At 34.9% G+C, this 24653-nt stretch overlaps 1 protein-coding gene across 1 annotated transcript in view; it reads right to left on the minus strand.

The window, feature by feature from the left end:
• Positions 1-24653, minus strand: part of SLO2 (slowpoke 2) — a 180610-nt gene that overhangs the window by 36129 nt on the left and 119828 nt on the right. The window contains exons 10-20 of the mRNA XM_071587132.1: positions 23697-23897; positions 22002-22219; positions 20547-20696; positions 19413-19729; positions 18151-18315; positions 16142-16304; positions 9799-9867; positions 8939-9044; positions 8280-8524; positions 7677-7811; positions 410-584 (exon numbers count right to left, since the gene is read on the minus strand). Of these exons, the coding sequence (XP_071443233.1) occupies positions 410-584; positions 7677-7811; positions 8280-8524; positions 8939-9044; positions 9799-9867; positions 16142-16304; positions 18151-18315; positions 19413-19729; positions 20547-20696; positions 22002-22219; positions 23697-23897 (1944 nt within the window). The remainder of the gene's footprint in view (positions 1-409; positions 585-7676; positions 7812-8279; positions 8525-8938; positions 9045-9798; positions 9868-16141; positions 16305-18150; positions 18316-19412; positions 19730-20546; positions 20697-22001; positions 22220-23696; positions 23898-24653) is intronic.

The raw sequence follows: 24653 nt of genomic DNA on the forward strand, positions 1-24653 counted from the left end.
AATGGAACAATCTGAAGTGATGATGAAAAAATGGATCTGTAAATGATGGATATTAGGAACTTAACTAAAGGTTTTAGTTGTTAAAGTTTCTGATAATACATGTTGCCTTTATCAGAAAGAGATCTTCAAGAAGGTAATTCACAGCTGCTAGTGAGTTAATATGTTTGCTCATAGCATAAAGAGAATGAAGCTGGTGTAGGTAACTGAAAATAATAGCTCATATTACGTTTTTTGGCCAAGCATGGTTTTGCCTCTTCTGAATAGTTCATGAGTAGAAAGTGGTTAACTTCTCAAGAATTTTAATTTTGAAAGATGAAAAGATGAAGCTGACTTTCAATAACTATGTGAAGCAGAGGTAACAGCCACATTCTACGAAGAATTGTAAGTAATGTCAAATCAAGGGGGTTACCAGCGTAAGCACCCTGTCAGCACCATCGTCTGCACTGAGGAGCTGGGGAGAATTTCCCAGTACCTTTTCCATTTTGGAGAGATGTAGTGCATATTTGTCATGAGCGCGGAACTGCATGAACCTCATGTTTGTTGATTGGGTGAGTTCCGTGATGCTTTTAATGCTAGGGAAGAACCTAAAATAAAAAGATCACGTTGAAGGTAAAATCACTCCACTTCACAAATGCATCCTGAAAGAATATAAAGTTTTTATGATGAATGTATGGACAGTTCACAAAAGTAAATGCCATAACAATGGTCAACAGGTTTGACAGTGAAAAAGTGACGAAACACAGAATGAATGGCATTCACAAATGTTATCTTGGAATATTTTGGCAGTATCATTACCTTCTTAAGCATGGGAATGAAACTAAGGGATAGGTGATGGGTAAGAGGAGGTATGGGGAGAGGCAGGGGAGGAGAGAGTGGAGTGTTGGGTGCTAGGTGAATGAATTGAAGAGAAGGGGATTACTTAGTGGGTGACATTTAACCCTGATGGAATGGTTTGAAGGTCTAAATACAAACTATATAAGTGTTTTTAGCTTCAGTGATGTATCTGTGGGAGGAGTCTATCAATATTATATGTCATCCATCTATCTCATTCATTTGCATATATCATATCCATATCTTATGAGGAGATGTCATTATGCATTCACTAGAAGAAAACCTTCAGCCAAGTATCAGGGAGGTTATCAACCCCTTCTACTCACCGGTGATGCCTCTGACTTGCGACCTTCGAATGAGTAGGTGAGACTGGTTTGACACAAGTTAAATAAATTTGAACACCTCATCATGCCAAGAAATGGGAAATTAATGCTAGTGATTAGGCTATTTTGGAATACCTTACAACACCTGAGTATTACATACTCAAGAGATCACTACAACCAATTGTTGTTTATAGTGTGAGGGAGGAGGTGACAGACATTACATTATGAAGCAGCTCATAATGGTAAATTATAGGGTGGAAATCCTAAAGCTACCCACTCAAAACTATACAAAAAATAATTAAGTGTGCTCTAAATGAAGCCTCCTAGAATGAGCTTAGGAATGCATCTGAGACTGATGAATATGTACAAATTTTACAGAAGAGTATCATCTCATCTTTTGACAAAAGCTGTCAAAATTAAACCAGAGAGAAGAATGGATTCCAATTATATCACAAGAATTAGTGAAATAAGGAAATAAATAACCAAACTGACCCACCACTTCTTTATTTCCTAGCCAGGGAAGTCAGAATACTAAATCTAACTCAATTTCAGGAATTAGCCCATTTCCTTTTTTGTTTAAGCCACCAGAACAGGTAGGGTATATTTATACAAGGGATGGTGCTCTTAAAACCCCCTTTGAATCCATAGACTAACCACCCTTTACATCCAGATCCTAGACAGTATTCCATGATCTAGTTAGTAGGATAGAGGTAAAGTACTGGATCATGGGCTGTATGGATTGGCAGTAGTTTACCACTATGGGATTCTTTAAAATATAACCTTTGATCAACTTCATCCTATGGCTTAAAGGCAATCACCAATGCTCTCATTGTGAGTGGATACTGAAGGATACACAGATGGTGTAGTTACTATACTAGATACTTTCCGATAACTGGAAAGTACCTAGACATTGCTTCCAAAACTTATCACCTACATTATTTTGTGATGGAAAAGAGTCTGTCAAAGAGGTGCCAGGAGCAGAATCAATTACAAATGGAGAATTGTTTATTATGGTATTAAAGGGGTAATGATAACAACATTTAAGTTATGGCTGGAGATCCTCCTTTATTTGATTCTGCAAGGTAATCAGAAAGGCAGGCTAGGGCAGCCAGCTTATTGAATTACGTATACTGAATACAAATGCTATGCAATACTAACAAAAGGAAAAACTCAAACGAGTGGGCTAATTCCACCAATTGAGAATCCCTATCCCTTTCCTTTTCACTCTACTCCTCAAAACTCATCACTTCTTCCCTTTCTTCCTTACCATCTCCCCATAACTCCTCTCACCCTACCCCAATGTCTATAGTTTTAAACTGAAGCTGAAGAAGGTGGTCGTACTAGTGATATATTCCAAGACTACTTGTGTCACTTTTTCATAAAATGGAAAACATCATTGCATGAATATTTTTGGCATAAAATTTTCAAAATTTCATTAGAGAGATAACCTTGATGTTTTTTGTGTCATACTCTCATGTTATCATGTTTGTTCATAGTGCTTTGAGCCTACTTTCGCTATAGCAGTAAGCAATATATCATTCACAAGGTAAGAAATATACCTACACGACAAAGTGAAAATCATCATAAAATCTTGCAAACTGCCATTTGCCAATATCACAAACAATTCTCACGCTCTCATCACTTAAAATATACAATATCTAGAGAATCATATTACTCATGCAAATGAACAAATATCATTTAGAAAACTTTAATGATGCCCAAAAACCATAAAATAAAATAAACTTAAAATTCTTCTAACAAAAAAAATGCTTGATAAAATGTATTAAACGTTTTCACAGTGCTATTCATACCCACTTTGATTAGCAGAAAACAAAACACCATTTGAACGCCAAAGAATAGGTATATGCACTAAAAAATTAATCAATTAAAATCCTGAAAACTGCCAATATGATACCACGTGAAAATAACCTATTATTTTTACTTTTCACCGAATATGAATTGTAATATGAATTGAATATATGAATTGAATTGAATTGAATAAAATGTTTATTTTAATTTAGCAAAGATTCTTTGCCATCCACATGCCATTTACAAGGTCTGTACAAAAAAACATGAGACTGGTCTTTCCACATACGAACTGCTTAATGGATCACAATTAGTGAGGAGTCCCTTTATAGCAGTGTCTGTTAGAAGTAAAACACCACCCTGCTTGTGATCCTATCTCAACTTGTTTTTGCACAATAGTGATTCTTGTGTGAGCTTGCAAATGCTTGTTGTGCAAATTCTTGTGTCGGTGAGAATGAAGGTTTTATAGAAGCAATGCACGTTCATTGAATTTTGTTTTAATGTCAGGAAAAAAGCAATGCTTAAACACATGTGCAATGATTCAAGAGGCATTTGGCATATAATTTATTAGCCGGGCACAGTGTTTTTATTGGTAAAACTGCTTCCAGTCTGGACAAACCTTGACAGATGAAGAACTAAGAAATGGGCAACTCGCAACGTGAACAAATGATGCCCACGAAAACAGTGTGAATGATTTAGCGCATGCAAACCATAGGTTGACAGTCAGGGAGATTACCAATGAAGTTAAAATTAGTGCTGGATCGCATTTCATCATTTTGACAGAAATTTTGGGTATGAAGCTCGTCACGTCCAAATTTGCCACGAGTGTTAACTGATGAACAGAGGCAAAAATTTCTTGACATCTGCCAGGAACTGCACAACCATTCAAACAACAAAAAAAAATTCTTAAAAACTCTTGATATAAGACACTGTCTCAGGCATTGGTCTTGGTAAAAGTCTTTCATTTTAAATGATCAAATATTAAATTTGCAGATTCCACTGGACTTTTACTTTTCTCGCTGTGTATCACATGTTGATGATGTTGCCTTGCAATGACCCTATGGACGTGAAAAATAAAAAGTCCATTGGAATTTGCAAAGTTAGTCTTCATTTATTTCTTTAAAAAATGGTCACAGGCCACGAAATCTAGGTTTTATGGTTATGATAGAGAAACCAAAGCCCAGTCTTTACAGTGGAAGGAGTCATCTTTTCCACGACCCCAAAGAGTTCGGATGTCGCGTTCGAAGGTGAAGGTGATGTTGATCGTTTTCTTCGATTGGGAAGGGATTATTCATCATGAAAATATATGTCCCTAAAGCACAAAGAGTGAATGAGCAGCACTATGAAGAGGTAATGAGAAGTTTAAGACACGCTATGTTTTGTTGAAGAGACCACAAATGTGGAAAAAAAAGTCTTCGTACTTTCATCACGACAACATACCGGTGCATACATCATTGATTGTTACTGAGTATTTGGCAAAAAAACAACACGCCGGTGATCCCCCCGTGACCTTACTCTCCGAATTTTGCTCCAGTGGAGTTTTTTTTATTCCCTAAGTTGTAATCCACCTTGAAAGGTCGCGGATTTTAAACTGTTGAAGATATCTAGCAAAATTGTACCGCAGACTTGAAGTCCATTCCAAAAGAAGCATTCCAGGTAGCATTCAAAAGCTAGAAAAAATGTTGGGAGCATTTTGTTGGTAGCCAAGGGCAATATTTTGAAGGGTAATTAAAGGGTGACTAATAAAATCAAGTATTTATTAAAACAGTCTCATCTTTCTTTAAACCGACCTGGTGTATATATATATATATATATACACATTTAAACAGGAAAGCCTGCCAAATGGCCAACACATATTCATTCAGATGGATATAGAAATAAGGAAGAGGGATGGGAACAAATATAAAAGACAAGCACAGGAATGGTGGGGAAGGTAGAATCGAGAGGATCACAAGCATAAAAAGTTCCCTTGACAGAGATTGTTCCTGAGTTTGCCTTTTGTATGTGATATTATTATGGGTATTATAATGATATAGGAAGGTTTTGGATGGGCCTTGTATAAAAAATTGTACAGTGATACCTTTCTTCCCTCTCCTAAACAAAAATAACCCGAAATTGGGGACTACAATAAGTCAATCTTCAATTCTGTACACTTTTTTCCTTCCTTCATCCCGTCAAACGTGCCTATCCTATTCCTTCCCCTACCCTGCTTGCCTACTAATCTCCCCTATAACAAAGCCTCCCATTCCCATTCCTTATCAAAATGCTCTGAATCCATCTTTCCTGCCTCATTTTGATTTCTGCCAACAATCCCCTCTCCTCCTCTTCTATGCCCAACACTTCCTCGTCTGTTTTCCTTTATGCCCATTTCACCTTTTTCATCCTCTCCACATCCACATTTCAAAAGTCTTCAAAATACGTCAATCATCTTGCTTCATTGACCATATTTCCCTTCCATACAAAATCACACTCCATATTAATGTTTTGATGAGTCATTTCTTAACCTCCTTAATCAATGTTCCTGTTATCTGTTCCCTCCTGTTTGTGAAAGCTTCTTTTCCTAATGCAATCCTTCTCCTTATGTCCCGAATACTTTAACCACTTTTGTCTAGAACTTTTTCAAGATAAGTAAACTGTTCCACCTACTCTAGCTCATGAAATCCTGTTTTAACATTAACCATATCATTCCTCTTTATTGAAAAGCACAAAACCTTTGTTTTGTTTACATTTATCTTCATCCCATACCTATTGCAGTGACTTTCCAGTGCTCACAGCAAGATTTGAAAACCCTTGGCCGACTAGAATCCTTAAGCTTGATCAACAGCAAACCTGAATGATTTTGTGAATTCTCCATCAATTTTCTTCTTATCACTAGTTCTTCCCATGCATCTTAAATCATTTCTTCCTCCTGTAAATTGTACACCAAGAATGACATGGACACCCCTGTCTTACCTCTCATCCTAATACTCCTCATCCTGAATCTCCATCCATCACTTGCACCTGAGCACACTGTGACATGTACTGGTTACTGATTAGTCCCTATCCAGCCAATCTACTCCTATTTTCTGCTATACATTCATTGATTTCATCTGAATCACTCTATCAAATGGTTTCTTGAAATCTATGAAACAGATAAAAACATCCTGATTGTTTTCTATTTTCCTTTCTATTAGTGACCTCATTACTGCTACAGCATTAAATGAGCCTGTCCCCTTCCTGAACCCAAACTGATCATCTAAGTAATCATTTGCCCTGCCTTCCATCCTCTTATTGATGATCCTGAGAACCACTTTAGCTGTGCGCCAAATCAAATTTATTGTTCTGCAGTTCTCACATATTGCTGCATCTCCCTTTTTGGAAAAGAAACTAACACTGATCTGACAAATTCTTCCAGCCAAATTTCTCCCTCATAAATGCTACGAATTAGTCCATAAAAACTCTTCCTTCCACCTTTTCCTAAACTTTTAAGTAGTTATATGGGAATGTTAACCACCCTTACAACCTTATTGGATTTCAATTCTCTTAAAGCCCTTTCTATCTTGGCATTGAGTAAGCCTGGACCTGAGGCATCTTCATCTTCTGCATATTCCTTCCATCTCTCTTGGATCTTTTCCAGTTAAACTACTATTTTTCCTAACTTATCTTTAATTGTTTGCAATGATTTGCCCTAATTGCCATCTGACCTTACTGTATAGCGCATTATTTTCACCCAACCTCTGCAAACTTTCAATGACTTTGCACTGCATTTTCCACCATGCTTTGTTTCACTGTATTTGTTTCTGGCCTCAGATTATTACTTAACTCTTTATACTTCCTCCCACCTCACCCTATATTTACGTTCGTCCATTTCCTTCTCTCAACTATGCAAACTGTGCAAATTGATCACGCTGTTCCTAAATCTATGGCTAACTAAAATAGATTCTACCTAGTATCTTCCTGAATTCCCAGGCATTTTCCATGTTTACCAACTCCTTTTGTGGTGTCTAAACCATGTATTCATTTTGAATAATCCCTGTCTCCTGCAGAGCTCTACTGCTCTCTCTGCAGTCATTCCTTGTCCTAAGACATAGTCCCTCACCTCAATACCCTGTCTTCCTTTGCCTACCATTGCATTCCAAAGCCCCATCACTAAAAAAACTTTCAGAAAGACATGTATAAAAATTCAAATGATAATTTAGTGCTCACACATCTTTATAATAGTAGTATAATAGTAGAAGATTTTTTTAAGTAGTAGTAGTTTTGAGGGGAGGCGACCGACAGCTAAGGTCATTTGCGCCATAGGAGATGGACAGGAAAGGATGAAGGGTGGAGAGAAACCCGGCGTCGGCATTAGCCTACTCTTTACGAAAGGCGCCAAGGGGTCCGCAGTTTAACGTCCCATCCGACGGACGGCGTACTCACTCAAAGTGCCCTCCACAAAGCACCTCAAGTTAACAGTGTAATGTTTCCATATAGTATAGAAAAGAATCGCATTAGTATCCTCATCAATTTAACCATGTCTTCTTTTCTGTAATACTGGGAAACATCAAACTGTCATAAAAATTCTTGAACTAGATGTATTACAATGTTTTTAAGCACTAAATTTTCATTTGGAGTGTTACAGATGCCTTTTTTGAATTTGTTGGCATTGACTAGCATGGAAATTCAATCTTGCCATTACATTGCCATTTAAATATTCACTTTAGTATGTCATGTCAACTTATAACATTCCCTTACTTGAACATTGTTTGGACAGCAACTATGGTATTGCAGTCGGCAAGTGTATCCTCTTCTGCGGAGTTTGATAGCTCTTTATTCACCACGACTACATTTTCTGCCAATGTGATGCCAGCTCGAAGGAGGTCATCCAGACTAAAATAAAGATGAGAATTTCTTTAAATACTAATTTTGTATTAATTAGAGATAAATGAATATTTTTCAGATAGATACTTTTTTCAGACAATAGCGATGAATTATCTTGTTTCTTTATTCAACAATTTTTACACAATATCAATGACTCTATGTACAGTAAAAGATGGTTTACCACTAAGTTTTTTTACATTATGGAGCAGAAAATTTAGAATCTGACTAGAGGAATGTATATTCAAATGTTGGTGATGCACACAACAAGTTAGACCCAAGCCCTGTGATTTTCTGATGCGCAGAACATCATAATAAACTGACAATGGCACAAGGAAAGAAACTGGTCTCACTGCCCTGTACATGTTATTTGTATGAAATAAGGATTAGTTAGAATCACGCTTCAGCCTTAATAGTTTGAACTAATTTTTGAGTTAAATACTCCAGTCAGTAGTGGTTTTAAAATATGTATTTCCTTACCAATCGATGGATCCAAGCATCCAATAAACAAGAGGAAAGTATGAGATTGCATCTAGAAATGCAATATCTGGTCTCCTTTCTAGCAGAAGGATGATAGGATTCAAGGATGTTTTTGATCGAAAGTGAGCCCTCAATGGAATAATGAAGTTGTAGATTCCACTTGATGCATAATCTGCAGCGAGTATGATTGTTTTGTTTTGCCAGTTGTACTCCTTGGCATTCCTATATGAACAGTGCTCGCATACCTTTAATCAAAGAAAGAACACATTGACAATGCCATTAATTTTCATATGTCTCACTATCTAATCCACTACCTCTACCATATCTCATTACCTGAGTTTAGTGAGATATGACATTACTATGAGATAATCAATTTCCAAGAAGGACACTTTTATAGCATTTGGAAATGGGAGCCATTACTTGTACATAATTGCTGCAGCTGTCATTTAAAAATGTTGTCATATAAAATTGAACTGGGCAGCTGAAGCTAACTAGGAATTTATCTTTACGGTACTTAACGGCTTCATGACATACTTGGTTTACTTCATATTCAATTTTCTACTCAGAAGATATTTTATATCTTTGTGAAAATTTGGCAACAATGTGTTTTCCTTCAGTTATTACATTCAATGATAAGGTAGGAAATTTCAGTAACTTACTTGTGCAAGCTGAAGGCAACAGAGTGGCTTCTTCTCCTTCAAGAGGTAGCATAAGGTCGGACTGACTCCAATGTAAGGTGAGACTGGTGGGAAACCTTTGACAATCCTGCAACATGCATTTACCATTAATAAGTACCAAATAATCTCCGTAAATCTGAGAATAAACTGTAGATGACATGCTAGTTAAAATGGTCTTTTCCAGATGAAAAGAATACTGCTAAACTATGATTTGCCAAATTTCTAGTTTGTCAATATAAGCACTCACAGAACATCACAATATTGAAGGATAAGGGAATTAGGTCAGTTGGGAAAAGTAAGGGCAGGTACCTAGGTACCTAGCTGGCTATCTAGGAAAAACTATGGCCTCAGTATTCATGACAAAACAGAGCTTTCTACAGAGTTCACCCACAACAAAGAACTACTACTTCAACACACTCGTAAAAAACAGGCACACACAAAAGGTAACACAACATTTATTTCACAGCAGGAACACTCCTAACAATAAAATGAATAAAACATATAACTGAAAAATGGTCTCTATTAGTTACAGACTCTAATGGACTCTATTAGTGATTGACCCCTCTTGACATACAAATCATTCTGTCTGCATGTTTCCCAAGTAAACATAAAATTCAATTATCACTTAATTGGCACACCTGAAAACTGTCTACTGTTATAATGGTAGTAACAAAAATTTTTCTAGATAAACCCAGCGAAACTAACTACTTGAAGCAAATTAGAGCGAGAGAGAGAGAGAGGTTATTATAGAGTTAAGAGAGAGAGAGATCACATAGCGCCTTAACCTCCCTGTGCGGCAGCGAATAAAGCTTTTCTTTTCTTTTGTATTACACCGCACTCACCCGTAGCAGTCGCAGTGCCAAACTGGCCATAAGGAAGGGTCGTCACCATGTTCGTCTGAAATGTCCAAACTGTGGAGGGGAAGGTGAGAGGGAGAGAGAGAGAGAGAGAGAAAGAAAAAGAAAGAGAAAGAGAGAAAGAGATGTTTTTCGATGAGGAGGGTTTCACTCAAGAGAGGATACAACAACCATCTCAATTTAAAAGCATAAAGAACAATGGACTGGCTGCATGACTGTGGACATTAAGTGTAATTTTTGGATTATTTCATGAAGAGACTGGAATATTTTTTTGATATTGGTGAGCCAGTATGAATTGAGTGTAAATTATGTTAATACATGATAATAATAGTTTGTGTCCTGGACATGAGTGATTTTCCAATATTGTAAACAGAAGCACCTAGTAAGTGTTTTCTTAATTTATGGCATAGATTTCAGTTCCATGCATCATTTTACAAACCCTACTCTTCATGCCTGATACACCATGTTACATTGAAATTGAAACCTTAAATTAAGAATGCATGCTGTGAACAATTTGGTAATAAGTGATTCCATTTTGACTGTGATAGTGAGCATTTACATTTCAGTTGACACTTTCCTTGACTAACATTTAATAATTCAGGCCAACGGAGCATGCCGTTATTGAGATTTATTGTGTGCTTTGATGGAATAATACCCAATAACTCACCTTATACAAATATTTTTGCACCGTATCCATTATGATGGCAAAAAGAAACTTAACACCTCCACAATAAAGATTTGATATTTCACAACCATGGTTTCGATGCTGCGCATCATCAAAACCATGGTTGTGAAATATTAAATCTTTATTGTGGAAGAGTTAAGTTTCTTTTTGCCTTCATAATGAAGGAATTCCACAAAGTTAAACCTGAAACTGTTATGTTTACCATATCCATTGATTAAAAAAAAGATGTTTACTCTGTTAAAGTTCACCTTGATTTGCAATATATAAAATATATTCCGCGCCATTAATTCCTGCCAAATTTTGAATAATGTAATTTTTTAAGGATGCCTTATTTATTTTGAAACTATACTTTTGTTAATACACCAACTATTATTAAATATATATGTATATAACTAAAGTTAACATTTTACCAAAAAAAGTTTTTTATTCAGTGTGGAAGGTGAATTCTGCATGTCCGGGTTTTCACCGCGTTGTTGTTTGAAGCCGACAACAGTTTGGGCCGAAGTTGTCTGTTAGACTGTTGTCGGCTTCAAACAACAACGCGGTGAAAACCCGGACATGCAGAATTCTTCAAGCCACCGCCGCGAAAATCTACGCAGCCATATAGTGTGGAAGGTCTATAGGATGCTGATGATATCAGTTCTACAGAGTTTCAATATGCATTTGTGTGTCCACAATGTACCATTTATTTTAGGCTAGATGTAAATGACAATATTAATCAAAATGAGAATCATAAGAACATATATGATGTTCATACCCTATCTATGCACATATTCAGATTTGAACAACATAACCATTAAAATGGCAATCACCAAAATTCCAACCAATTTCCTATAGCTGCTGCCGAGAACTCAGAACCAGTGCATGCATTTGTCACTCCTCACATGTGGAATGATTGGTAAATATTGTTTGGTATTGATGTAAATCATAAATATCAATCAAAATTTCCACTCATCGGGTGTCCAGGTATGAAAAAAGAGTAATGATGAGGGTGAACTTGAAATTTGAATCTGAAACTGCTAGTCTGGAAATCGTACTTATTTAGATGCAATTTAGTGTGTTCAGACAATTGTTCTAGTGTACCTCATGATTATACAATATGAAGGGATAAGTATCTTCTTAATTTTATCCAAGGATTCCAATGAAAATTATTTTTCATGTTTTTTTACAAAGAAAAACAACAGAAAATTATATTTGCCAGATTCAAATATGCTAATTTTTGAGGAATCCTAATTGGAATGACTTCAAATATTTCAAATAATGTAGCTAGCTGATTGATTGACATCTGATCAAATGTAAGGAGAACTCTTTATCACCCACAGTGATGGTCATACTATGCATCACACACATGTAGACTGAATCCAAATAAGTAGTTAAACTTGTAATCATGTCTTAAATGTTTTTTTCTTTATCTTTAATCACCAACTGAAGCGTAATAATAATGAATATAATTTGTTGAGGTGCAGTGAGTATCATATTGGAATCTACCAATACTAATAAACATTTTTCAAAGTATATAAAATTATGTGCAGTTGCTAAAGTGATAGATTATCTCCTAAATTGCCTAAATTCTTGATTATGGATTATATTCTGAGTGAAGCTCTTGTGGAGTGGGAATTGGTTTCTTTAAAAACACAATGAGCAGCCAATGTCTAAGAATATTACACAAATAAAATAGTAATGCTTTGAAAACAAAAAATGTTAATAAATGCAGAATACAATGTCAACATAAAAACAAAATGAGGGTTTGCAATACAAAAATTTCTGTATAAAAATCATTTGCCTTTACCGGGATCAGGGTATAGATCTAAATTTTCTGATTTTTATGGGGAAATGGAAGCAAATGTGGATATGACAAATTTTTAATATTCTTTCAGGTAGGATAAACAAATATTTTAAATGAGTAGGCACAGGACTGTATGTATATAGTGCACTTTAATAGCCGACAAAATTCACTATAAAAAGGAAACAAAATTCATGAGAAAAAGTTCAAACGAATAATTCGGTTTGAAATTTAAAGAACGATTACCAGTGAAAAATTTTACTGAGAATAAATTTAAATAACCTCACGTGGATGAGTTAAAAATAAATTTTGCCTTCATGAAATAAATCAAAATTAAAGGGTAATGATAGAGTAGGAAAAACTTTCCCTATTTATTGATATCATCATCACAGGCAAAAAGATCTGAATAATGTTAACAGCACGATTTTTTTGTAATATGTGATTTTCTTAGGGATATAGACAGCACAATTCTGTTTGGAGGTGGATGTTCACATACATACACGTACATACTTAAGTATTTAGGTAAAGTGGATGGTGAAAGAGAAGGTATGCACAAAGATACAGTAACAGCAAGTGAGTGAGTTACAGAGGTTTATGTGGTACATGGGATCTACACATGAACATTTATGGACATCAAGGTCACATTTATTGGGGAAGAGTAAAAGGAACCACTTTATATAAAAAGAGGGCAGATTCACAAACTTGTATCATTTGGGTAGGAAGGAAATTAATTTAGGAGCACTCTCTAAAAACTTGAATAAGATAATTCCCACAGCCAGAGGTGAGCACAATCAGTTGGAAAACAGTTACTCTCCTAAACTTTATATACCAAAGAATGATTTTAGCAGATATGAATAATTTAAAAATGAAAAGAAATTTTGATATTCCTCTGATGTATGAGACTTCTAATGCTCTATTTTGATATTTCTAATGCTCTTATATTCCTTTCTCTGTTAAACCAGCCATACCCATGTAATACATACCATGTGAGGTACACTAAAATTCAATACATTATTTACTTTTGAGCAGTTCATGACTTACTAATTTATGACTTAAGATGATCAGATAAATAGTAAAAACTACAAGATGGATATATATTCTAACAATCTCAAGAGTGAATTTAAATCATACAAACCTGCATACTGATCTTTGTTCCCTGGGAGAGCAAATGATTAGAGAACTTGAAGATATTCCCACCAAGATGTGATACTATTCATTAAATGAAGAACAAAATGTATTTTTCCTCTTTTCTTTATTTTGGTACTACTAGTTTCAATGCTTAGGCATCATCATCAGCTGATGTCCTTCGTTTAATGAACATGAACTTTCACAAAGTTGAGCGAGAAACTATTGAATGCATGTGATCCTATTCATCATTAAAGATTCTATGTTTTCGATGCCTAATTTTGTACATGTTCAGTTATGTACCAATATGATCTTAACTCTTCATGGGAAGGGCATATCAATGAATAACAAATTATTTTTCAAAAGAGTCACTGCCATAAATAAAGTTTCAGAATTGCAAGTGTCAAACAATTTTTGAACTTCCAGAGAGAGCAGTCCTAAATTATATTTCAATGGGTATAGGTTTGGGACATTCATGCCAGGATAATGTAATAGGTAGGGTTGTTTCTATTGCTATCAATTACATTTCACAATTTCGTATTTGTACACTAACATTTGAAGTTGTGCAAGAAGGTGGTGTCATGCAATATCTCTATGGAATATACAAGGCATAATATTGAATAACTTATCTTCCACAAAAAGTAGGAAGATAAAACTGCATGTATCCTTAATTACTGCAGATAAGCAAATATATAATGTGAAAAAATTTAAATGGCTGAAAGAACTCATCAGTAATGTGAATTCATTTTTGCGATAAAGTGAACAGATAAATATTTCTACTGGAATATATTTTAAGAGAGAGTGAAGCAAGTAATAAGCTTTGGTTGCATCAAGCAAAGAAACAAATATATTTACTAATGCTTTAATTTATCAGCAGAAAAATGTGATTCAATAAAATTTAACTGACTTATCAGGGTACAAAGATAAGTAATAATGCTTGCTTACATACCAAAGCTATAAATATAGCCTACTGAAAATGGTAAAATTGTTGACATTTAATCATTTCATTTGAATGCATGGAAACATTCATCACATAAAAACTGAAGCTATTTTTCAAAAAAATTATGAATACTAAGCATCATTACATTCTACAAAAGGAATCCCCATAGTCATAAAAAATGATTTATTTAACATTTTTAATATCAGCCAATTGTGAGGTGAACAGGTGATTTATGGGTAAAATTAGTTATATAAGCATATAATTTAAGGGAATAAAAACTGAAGCTTTATCTCATGATCATAGGATTTCGTAAACTTAATCATTCTTGTAGGATAACAATGGAGGGCTTGATGAAATATTTTGTGTTACAGTAAACCCTACACAGTAAGAATCGATAGGGAGCAAGGATTCTCTATTTTCTTTTAAGAAGATGTAAACCATCACAATTTTTTCACCATTTTATTACAGTAAACCCCTAATGTTTATTGGCACATGGAGAACAATTTATGCAATTAATATGCAATTGGAGTGTATGGTCATGTAATTAATCATATAAAATTATAAAATTAGAGGTTTGATGATGTCACCGTGATCTACCATTTTTAAGAAATTTTCTTTATGCTGATATTGAATCAGCATGGAGATATTTTTTCATAATATTCACTTGTTTGCAATGTAAATACAAAGACAGAAGGATAAATGCCAAGCAAACTCGAGGAGCATATTTTGCTTAACATTACATATAAAGAAAAATTCCTTTTCTATATTGGGACACGGTGGAAAGGAACATTTATTTCAAGGCAATGATAAATGTTAAATTCATTAAGACTTGAAATATGGTTTGCATTGCCTAAAAGCAAGAACAAATATTGCCCTGGGACATTGAAAATTGTAACTTCTGAAAATCAAGTAAGTATCCTGCAGTTTATCTCCAGCCTTGACTCTTCTCCTACATTTTATTCATAAAGGTAATATGAACTTAAAATTTTTAATGTTGAAAACTTAGTACCAGCTAACACCTGTTTGTGCTTAGTCAATAAAAAAGTGTGTAATCTTGTTCCCTGCTCCCAAAATGCATCATGATTTGCACAACTAAGAATTATATCATCCAGTAAAAATTTCAATGGAGAAAATACTTGTACACTGATGCTAATGGTGTGATTCACTTTCAATGCTCTTGGACTTTCATGCTGGTTAATCTCTAATTAATGAGGGTTTACTGTAATAATATATTTGAGTGAAGATACGGTGGTATAATATATATAATTTTTCTCATTGAGTCAATTAAAACTGTCATGACAATGGGATTATTTATTAAGGCTTAAGTAGTATGGTTTCAATTACAAATTTAAAAAAGTATATTAGGAATACTAAGAGAAGGCTATTTTATCTTCAATAATTTTTAAGAATGTTTATAAACTGAGGAAAAGAACTAAAGAGAGATATTTTTGTATTTATATAAGCTCATATTTATAAGGATTAAAATGTACATATTAAAAAATTGGGATTTTTATTTATGTAATTCATATGGATTTTAACTGATAAAGAGTTATTTAGACCAAAAGTGAAATTTAATAATAATAATTCACCTAATTTAAAAAATGAAAAGGAACTACCACCATAAAAATTTTGAATAGTGTAATTAATACTAAGGGAAAATGTTATTGAAGTTTTTTAGGCTTCTTTAAATGGTTGCAGCAGGTAGATTAAAAGGCTGTTAATAAGGTTTCAGTTTGAGGAAGTTTTATTACAAGTGCAGATTCTAAATGTATTTCACTTTTAATGCAGCACTCACGCTATTTTTTCACTTGGTGACCTCCAAGGCACATCATCACCGAGCTCATCTTCACTCTCCTCACCATCTCCATCATCATCATCCTTCTGGTCATCAGCAGCAACACTCAGTGAAGAGCTTGTGAACATATCTGGCACAGGAAGGATGCTTGGCCGTCGACTCCCTGTGATTAGTGAGTACAAAATACATAGTAATCAACGACTCAAATATTAAAAGATTTTCATATTGGTCAAAGGATGAGTCAATAAAAGGAAAAGAGAAATACTTTTGATGGGCATGATCTTAGATGGGCATGGTATTAGAGATAGACAAATCAATTTGGGATACAGATGATGATTAAAAACCTTTTGCTGTGGTTCAATCTCTGGATTCCCAATTCTTACATGCGGCAAAAATGGAGGTTATGGTGTCTCTGTAACCTTTATTACTACCAAAATAATAAAAAAAATATTAATAATAAAATCATTGGTAGAATAAGTAAAAATAATCTGTATTCACTGTTTATTTAATGGGACATTTATATTAACTTATTTTGATGGACATAATTTTGATAAAATTTCAAAGGATGATAGTGCACCACAGGGAAGGTGTAAAGATGCATTCACAGCAGCCTACTGTGCAAACATACTAGGTACATTCACAGCAGCAAAAGGGTTATGGAAGGAACAATTTTTAAAAGGAGAATCATATTTTTACTAATTATGCATGTTTGCAATGTATATGTCTAAGTGATTACTATATGAAATATTTTATATTAACTAATAACTGCGAATGTATATTTTTATGAATGCATATTACTGATGTTAAATAAAGCATACATTGGCATCTCGTTTTTTGAGATGCCAATGTATGCTTTATTTAACATCAGTAATATGCATAGAGTAGTAAATAAAATTTAGGGGGAAAATAAAGAGATGTTTTGAGATAGCAAAGTAAATGATTTATAGCAAATAATTTTCTTTTTTAAAAATGACGTTTTTATGAAACAAAATAGTGTACTTGAGAAATTGTTATATGAATTCTTTGATGATCCTTCATGAGGTGGAAATTCCATCCATTCCTTTTCTTAGGTCACTCGCTGATACAAATTGATTTGAACTGGTACACTAGGTGAAAGCTTTGCAAACAAGGAAATAGAGCATGATGATTTTCATTTACATAAAGCTACCTTCAACTTGAGATTTTGTGCACAACTTTTCTGATGAATGGCTAATTTGAAAACATAATCTTCATTATGTTGAACTTCGGGTAGTAAAATGACTTTTAAATTTCAAAATCACAACCGAATTTGCTGGTTGAATTCCCTGATTAACTGGCATTTTACAATAGTACTAATGAATTAAAAATGGTTCTTTTCCTTCGTGTGACTTCTATAGTATCTCATAAAGTTAATGACATTAATAATATAGTTTTTTATGTCATTGCCACAGTTATCAGAAAATCTGACACATAATAACTTTGGAGTTTCATTTACATTAATTCAATCATCCAATAACCTAATTGTTGATATTTTTCCTTCTTCAAGTAGTTTCCATGCATTAATTCAACTAAAACAGCAGACTGATAATATTTACTTGATATTTGTTTACACCACAAAGTTGCTCGTTGGTTTTCAGCTAGGGGTTCAATGAGAGAAATCATGTAAAGGAGGTTGGATACTAGGAATATTCCATGAAATTTGGTTTTGAATATGGTCCGTATTCAAAAGATAACTGGCAGTATTCTCAAATAATGCAATGTAAAATATTAAACATTTATGAAGAAATTTGTTACACAGTTTTTAAACATAGCTTTTTTAATAATTTATCTTGAAAAAGTATTTAAAAACCAAAAATGAAGAGATATCTAATTCATCTAACCTGGTGATAAACATTAAGATTCAGTATCTTACATAAGCTTTCACAGAAGTTTTATTTCTTTAAATTGGAATTGACTATCGTAATGAAATAGCATGAAAACAAATAATAAAAAGATAATATTAATACAAAGATAATGATATAAAACCACACCTCTCCTCTGGCTGAGGGCTTCAGGGCTTAATAGGTTTGGATTATCTGCCCTCGGTACATCCAGATGGTTCCCCCGCGATCCTGACTCAGGAGTTAAGGCAGCAGATGAGCAATCCTTCAGCCGTTCTCTCGAATCGCTCAAATTTGGATCTGTCATTGGTGCAGCTGCGAAGAAAGATGTAATCATGGTCAAAGATTACAATTTTGCATTCACTTTGAACATTTTAATTAAAACTGAGCACATGAGCAAAAGAAGTAAATGCATGATTTAGCTAAATGTAATAATCAGGTTATCATAATGCTCAATGAGAGCACAAATATGGTGATTAGAATCAATACACCCTAGAAAATATGACATCATTAGCCACTAAAATATTACTGTTTGTTGGTTTTGAGGTTATCACTCAAGAAACACAAGTTAATATTTTATAAGGATTTGAAAATTGAAAAAGGCTCATAGATACTTTGGTCTGCTCAGAAAATTTGAGCCCAGATGATAGAATAAAACAATAATAACATAAAGGTCACTTTAAGAGGTAAAAATGAGGAATAAATTGTGTTATGATTGGTGTTGGAGTTCCAATCTAACCATTTACATATACTATTTAATGCTATTGTACACCTTGAGTGAGATAAAATACCTTAGCATTTAAGTCTGAATATAGGAAGAATTTTTTCAATTTCCTTTTGACTTTTTAAATTAATAAAAGGAAAATTCATCTTCTTGAAATAAATGCAGCTAAAATTTTGCAAAATTATATCATATCTAAAGAGAAAATTGCCATGATAATAAAAGTATTTTAAATTTTCTAACAATTCTGCGAGCATGATTATGCTGTGGATTACACGTGATGATTATAGGAAATCTAATGGTAAAGTACATCTCAATTTGGTAACAAGAAAATAATACATGAAATATAGACTGTATATAAACAATTATTTCATAGACATCTCTGTTATCGGATCTGATTTCTGATTATTATGCCATCCAAGTGTTCATCTGAAAGTCTTGGAAATATTTATTGAAAGTTAAGAAGATTTTATCACATCCTTCTTTGTGATACAGAAGTAAATTACACATTTCATCAGGTAAAATTTTGTTAGTTGATATCAAAACTTAGTAGAATCAATCACGAGCTTTTGTGTTTAAACTATTGAATAGATTGGGTGCTCTTAAATCTTGAGAAATAATTATATGTAAGGACAAAGTTGGAGGACAACATATGCACACCATTTTGCCCTTTATAGTACAAATATCTTACTGAGGCAAATAGAATTTCCCAAAGTGGATGTGTCCTGTGATTGATGGAGTGGCTGGGAGCCACAACCCCCACTCTCAGCAGATGCCGCTGCAGCCAGAGCAGATGCTGCGGCTGCAGCCTTCTTCTCAGCATCTGGCGAGGTTGATCCATTCTGGTTGGCCACAATGAACGCTGAGTTCTCCTCCTTTGTGATGCTCATGTAATAGCAGGTGTCTGACTTCCTCATGATGTGCCGAGGTCCAGGGTTCAGCAAGATTGTGTCCTCATAGAATTCTGGAAGTTGAGCTGGTCGAACTCCAACCAGTGCCACGCCATACCTGACCGAGTATCGTTTATTTATTAGTGCAAAAAGTGAAGTAAAAAATAAGGAGGATTATAACATAGATATTGAAAATAAGTAAAATATTGGGCAACATTTCTCCATTGTTACACCTGTGATCTATTGGCGACCTTTGCATGAGCAAAATATACGTTAAATAAATTAAAATCTCGTACTACACCAATCTAGAGCTTTCGCTTGAAAATGGTTGGATTTTAGGTGGAAAAAAATCGGTGCGGTCCAGAGAAGATTGGAATAACTAGGTACTACGAAAAAAGTATTTAGAAACAGCCTATAACCGCAAAACTACTATGCGTATAGAAACACTTCTTATATTTGGTGAAAATATAATCTAGAAATTATTTCTTAATTTTAGCCTTTCGGGCAGAACCAGGGTCTCTTTCAGTGGAAAAATGATGCAAATTACTCCACATAAAATTTCTCATTTTTTAATGCGGCGTTTTATCACGACGTAAGTATGCGATTAGCAATATGACCAAAATACCAAAGGAAGTATTTACGGTATGTATTACTCAAAATTTAATTATTTTTAGCATAGGATAATGCGAAGTAGGATAGCTTAGTCCAAAAGAATCTTGTTTTTTAATTTTACTTGCACATAAAATAAATTTAATATGATTTTGGCTTCACCAAAAACCAGTCTTATCTTTGGTTGCTGACATTAACTGATGACAATACAGTTAATGTCAAAATGACAGTCTGACAAAGCAGTTAAAAATGGTATCCACCTCCTATTCCTTTGAATGTACTTCAATTCCTTGATAAACAAGATTAAAAAGAGGTACACAACTCACTTTCTATGCGAGTGGAAGCTGGCATATGTGAAGCTTTTCCCCTCATATTCGCCGAAAAAGCGGCTGTCGCCGAGGACTATGTGGTATATTTCGTTTCCAGAACACTTTCCGTAGAGCCTATGCCATTCCTCTTGAGACGTTTGCCCTTCCCTGGAATAAAGCAAGAAAGAAGGCACATTCTGAAACAAATGGATGGTGGGTGGGCATAACAAAGTCATCGATTTTTTGTTCACGAGAGGATGCATATGCCTCCGAAGAATCTCTTCATCTGATGTTTGCTTATTTCATTTCAGAGAGTTAGAAGGGAGTAAAAGAGGAGGGTGGCACTCGGAGGTAAGGAGAATGGAGGGTGGAGTGGAACGCACAAATGGAGCGATCGAGGAAAAGAAATTATTCTACGCATCTGGAGGGATTTATATCAATTTAAAATCAACCCCTCCCCCTTACACTCCCAAAGCAGTGAGTCTAAGTGATACTACTGGAAAAAATGGAATCAAGAAGCAGCCTAAAAAAATTAAACTTGGACCATAGAAGTAATACTCGTTTTACAAATGATAATTGAGACCTTCAAGTACCTACAAGTTAATGCTAATTCTCAAGCACAAAATCAATTCCGCGAGCGACTGTTAACTGCGAAATATTTCATGAATGGATCTTTAATTTACGTTTCCTCAGGATTTAGTTCAGGATGTGATTGAAAACTCCTCACGAAGACGCAAAAATAGTATCCATTAAGGGGAGATAAAAAGTGAATAATCTGACAATTCGCAAGGCGAATTATCTGGCATGATTCTTCAGACTAAAACAAATTCTCGGACAATTCGCTTGGATTTTCCTTACGTTTGTAGTATTTTAAGTTGCATACATATAAGGATACAAACGGGAGTGAGCAGTACATTTGACATGCTGTTAGCATAATCATAAGGATAAAACGCCACTATAAGTAAACGACGTGTTTGGCTGTACATACGGTTATATAATCATTAGGATGACATGCCTTTTGGATGAGTCAGCTTCGGCAGTTTGGCTGCTCTACAATTTCATCGCGCATTACTGTTCTTAAACTACGGCCCATGAACAGAAATACTTGAGGCGTTAATTGAGAAAAATTCTGCAACTCATTCATCATTTTTTCGCTTCCGTATAAATGATAGAACGAAATTTATAAGTGTTTATTGACTTGACGGGAAAAATCAATAGCAATTGTCAATTTCATCATTTACATCATTCACACTATCATATTCAGAAAAAGTCCTCGCGACGTATTACTTCGACTCACAAACGGTAGACAATTATGTTTTTCCCTCTCGATAAAACACGAAGGTTGGAGATGAACTGTGAAATTCTGAGCACGTTTTAAGATTATTTGATTACCAGTGACCTGGGTTTAATTTATTCGCTGGGTAGATAATTCCGTTGAGGAGTTCTGCAAGGCTTGATCATCTCTATACTTACTGCCCTCTCGACGTGTGCAACAGAAGCGTGACCAAGGTAGATGTTCCGGGACACGTGCAGTTGTTGGCGAGGAGAGCATACTTGAATTCGTCCTCGCAGACGACGTGTTCCGCGAACTTTACGTGGAGCTTGTTCTCGGGACGGAAGATCTGGACGTACTGTGGCACGACTGGAGCGAAGTCTTTCACGGCCCAGGAGCGGAGAATTGTGTGCTCGTCCTGTTTCCATGGGTTCAAGTGATATGAAAGGAAAGAAGAAATCGCCTTCAGATGATTTAATTCCATTAAAACAAATCATTGATAAAAATGATCAACACTTTGGACGTTAACGAGAAATTCTGCGACCGTCATGTAAAAACTCGGAAACTTCTATTTCTAATGCCTTACCTTTTTATTTTTGACTATCTCACCAAATTATTTTATAGCGTCATTCCATTTTATTTATGACGCATTTCATCCCATCCTTAAAATTATTTGAAATGAATGTACTCATCCTAAAGGACTTTTTGTAGCACTTATTAAAAAAACAAAAAATATAAATAACCCGATGTTGATTTAATGAGTAATTATTTGCAGTCATGTACTTTAAATAGAAGTATATGTAAATTAACCCAAACTCTTGCTAAATTTCCTCTACTTGACATGATAACAAAAGAATATTTGGAAAAGGCTAACTCTGATGTCCTTCCTAAATGTATTAGGTCATTGTAGGCATTGTAGGCATGGAAATTGACTTTTTTATAGTCTTAATACCAGTCCTTAATGCTAAAGCTACGCATTCGTAATACATTTCCTCTCTTATATGTCTCTGTATCTTACGTTGAAATATTAGTTATAGAATATGGCACTTAAATTCTGTCAATATCTCCTGAGTATTATGCTATTTTGCATTTGATGGTGATAAAAATTCACGTACGCTATTCGATCTTCTAGGAACTAAGCATACAGATATAGCCTAGGAGTTATTCATAATTCTCTAGGTCTCGTTTGACGTCCGAGACTCGATGACGCATGGTAATACGCTTGTAAGTCAATTTAATAGTTTAAGTTTGTTAAATAGTTAAGTTATATTAGCAAAATTCGTAGAATTCAACCATTGCTGTGATTAAAACGGAATAATATTTTTTTGATCACATGCTATATCTTATTACAACAGTAAATACACCTCCATTAGCAATAGGGATTATTAACTTTTTCCACGTAAAATAATATCTCCTTTTACAGTCATCACTAATTTTGTTTTTCAGTTTTCAAACAGCGATGGCTCAAAACGGGCATCACGTGAACGGTGGCTCCGTTTAACGTGTCTTTATAAGTTTCGATATCAAAGACACCATTCAGCCTTACAGAAGACAATTTAAATTAAACAACTGAGGTCCAATTTTAATGAAAAATCTCATTGTACATCCCAACCGACCCTTTTCCACATGGAAAAGAGTTAAATTACATTACCTGCAATACAGTTGTTCGTGCTATGTGAATCATGGCGTTAAATAATTTTTGTTCTTCCAGCGGAAAAATGACAATTATTGATACGGCATAGCATATTTTTACACAAGGACAAGGAATTAAGGAAATAAAGGACAAGGTCATTAAGGGCAAGAAACCAATGACTTTGAATTTGAATGACCAACGCCCTTTTCGTCATCCCATTAAATCTTGACGTATCCTTTCAGATTTCCCAAGTCTGACTCACCGCGGCTGCCTTGTCAGCGTAGCTCCTGGCCGCCAAAACGAAGCAAGCCTCAGCCTCGTTCATTCGTGCCCGTGCTAGGTCTCCGTCCTTCAGACACGATCCTTGGATATAGATAACCCTCTGTGCCCAAATGGGTACCTGGAGGATCATCCTCATGGTCGTATCCAGTTCCATAGGTGAAAGTAGCACCACGTAGTAGTCCTAAAAGTGAAAGAATTTGAGCCCACAAGGTGGATATTCAGCTGCTAATGTCTATTGCTCTTTTAACTTCTTGCCTTCCTCCCAGGGAACATACTACTCGTATCTTAGCCCAAAATGTTCTTCCACTCCATGTGGAGTGTGTCTAGGCAAGGAAGAATTGATAGTGGAGCAATAGAATCTTGAATAAATTAAGAAATTTACAAGTGAAACTGCAAAAACCAACAGGGCCGGTTTTTGGGCAAGGCCTTAGCCACATTGGCACAATATTTCATCTTATGTCACCGAAGTTAAGCAATGTTTGGCTCGGATGGAAGTTGGATTGGTGACATTCATACCTTTATGAATGGTTAACTTATTCATTTTTATATGTCAAGCGAATGGGAAAGAATCTGCAAAGTTGTTACTTTTGCGAAAGCGGGAACGACAAATATGGCGTCAACTCAATGAAACAACCCTCTGTTCAATATGTACAATAAATTATGACCAACTTTTGTAATGAATAATCCAATTAGACCCTAAGCAATTGGTAATGGCATTACTCTCGTGACTTGGAGAACATACATTATATCCATTGGTATTTTCATATTATATTCCGAAACGTCCGAAGCGCGCGGGGTGCCCTACAATACATAGAAAAATGTGTCGTAGGCATTTAATCACAGGCCTGGTCAGTGTGCCCACAGAGCACTGCCCAAAAATATATCTTCGCTGATTATATTACACCAAAACTTTAAATGATATAATATTAGCAATTTC

Source organism: Hetaerina americana, unplaced genomic scaffold (assembly GCF_022747635.1).
Source record: "Hetaerina americana unplaced genomic scaffold, ioHetAmer1.1.p SCAF_3, whole genome shotgun sequence".
Taxonomy (NCBI): Eukaryota; Metazoa; Arthropoda; class Insecta; order Odonata; family Calopterygidae; genus Hetaerina; species Hetaerina americana.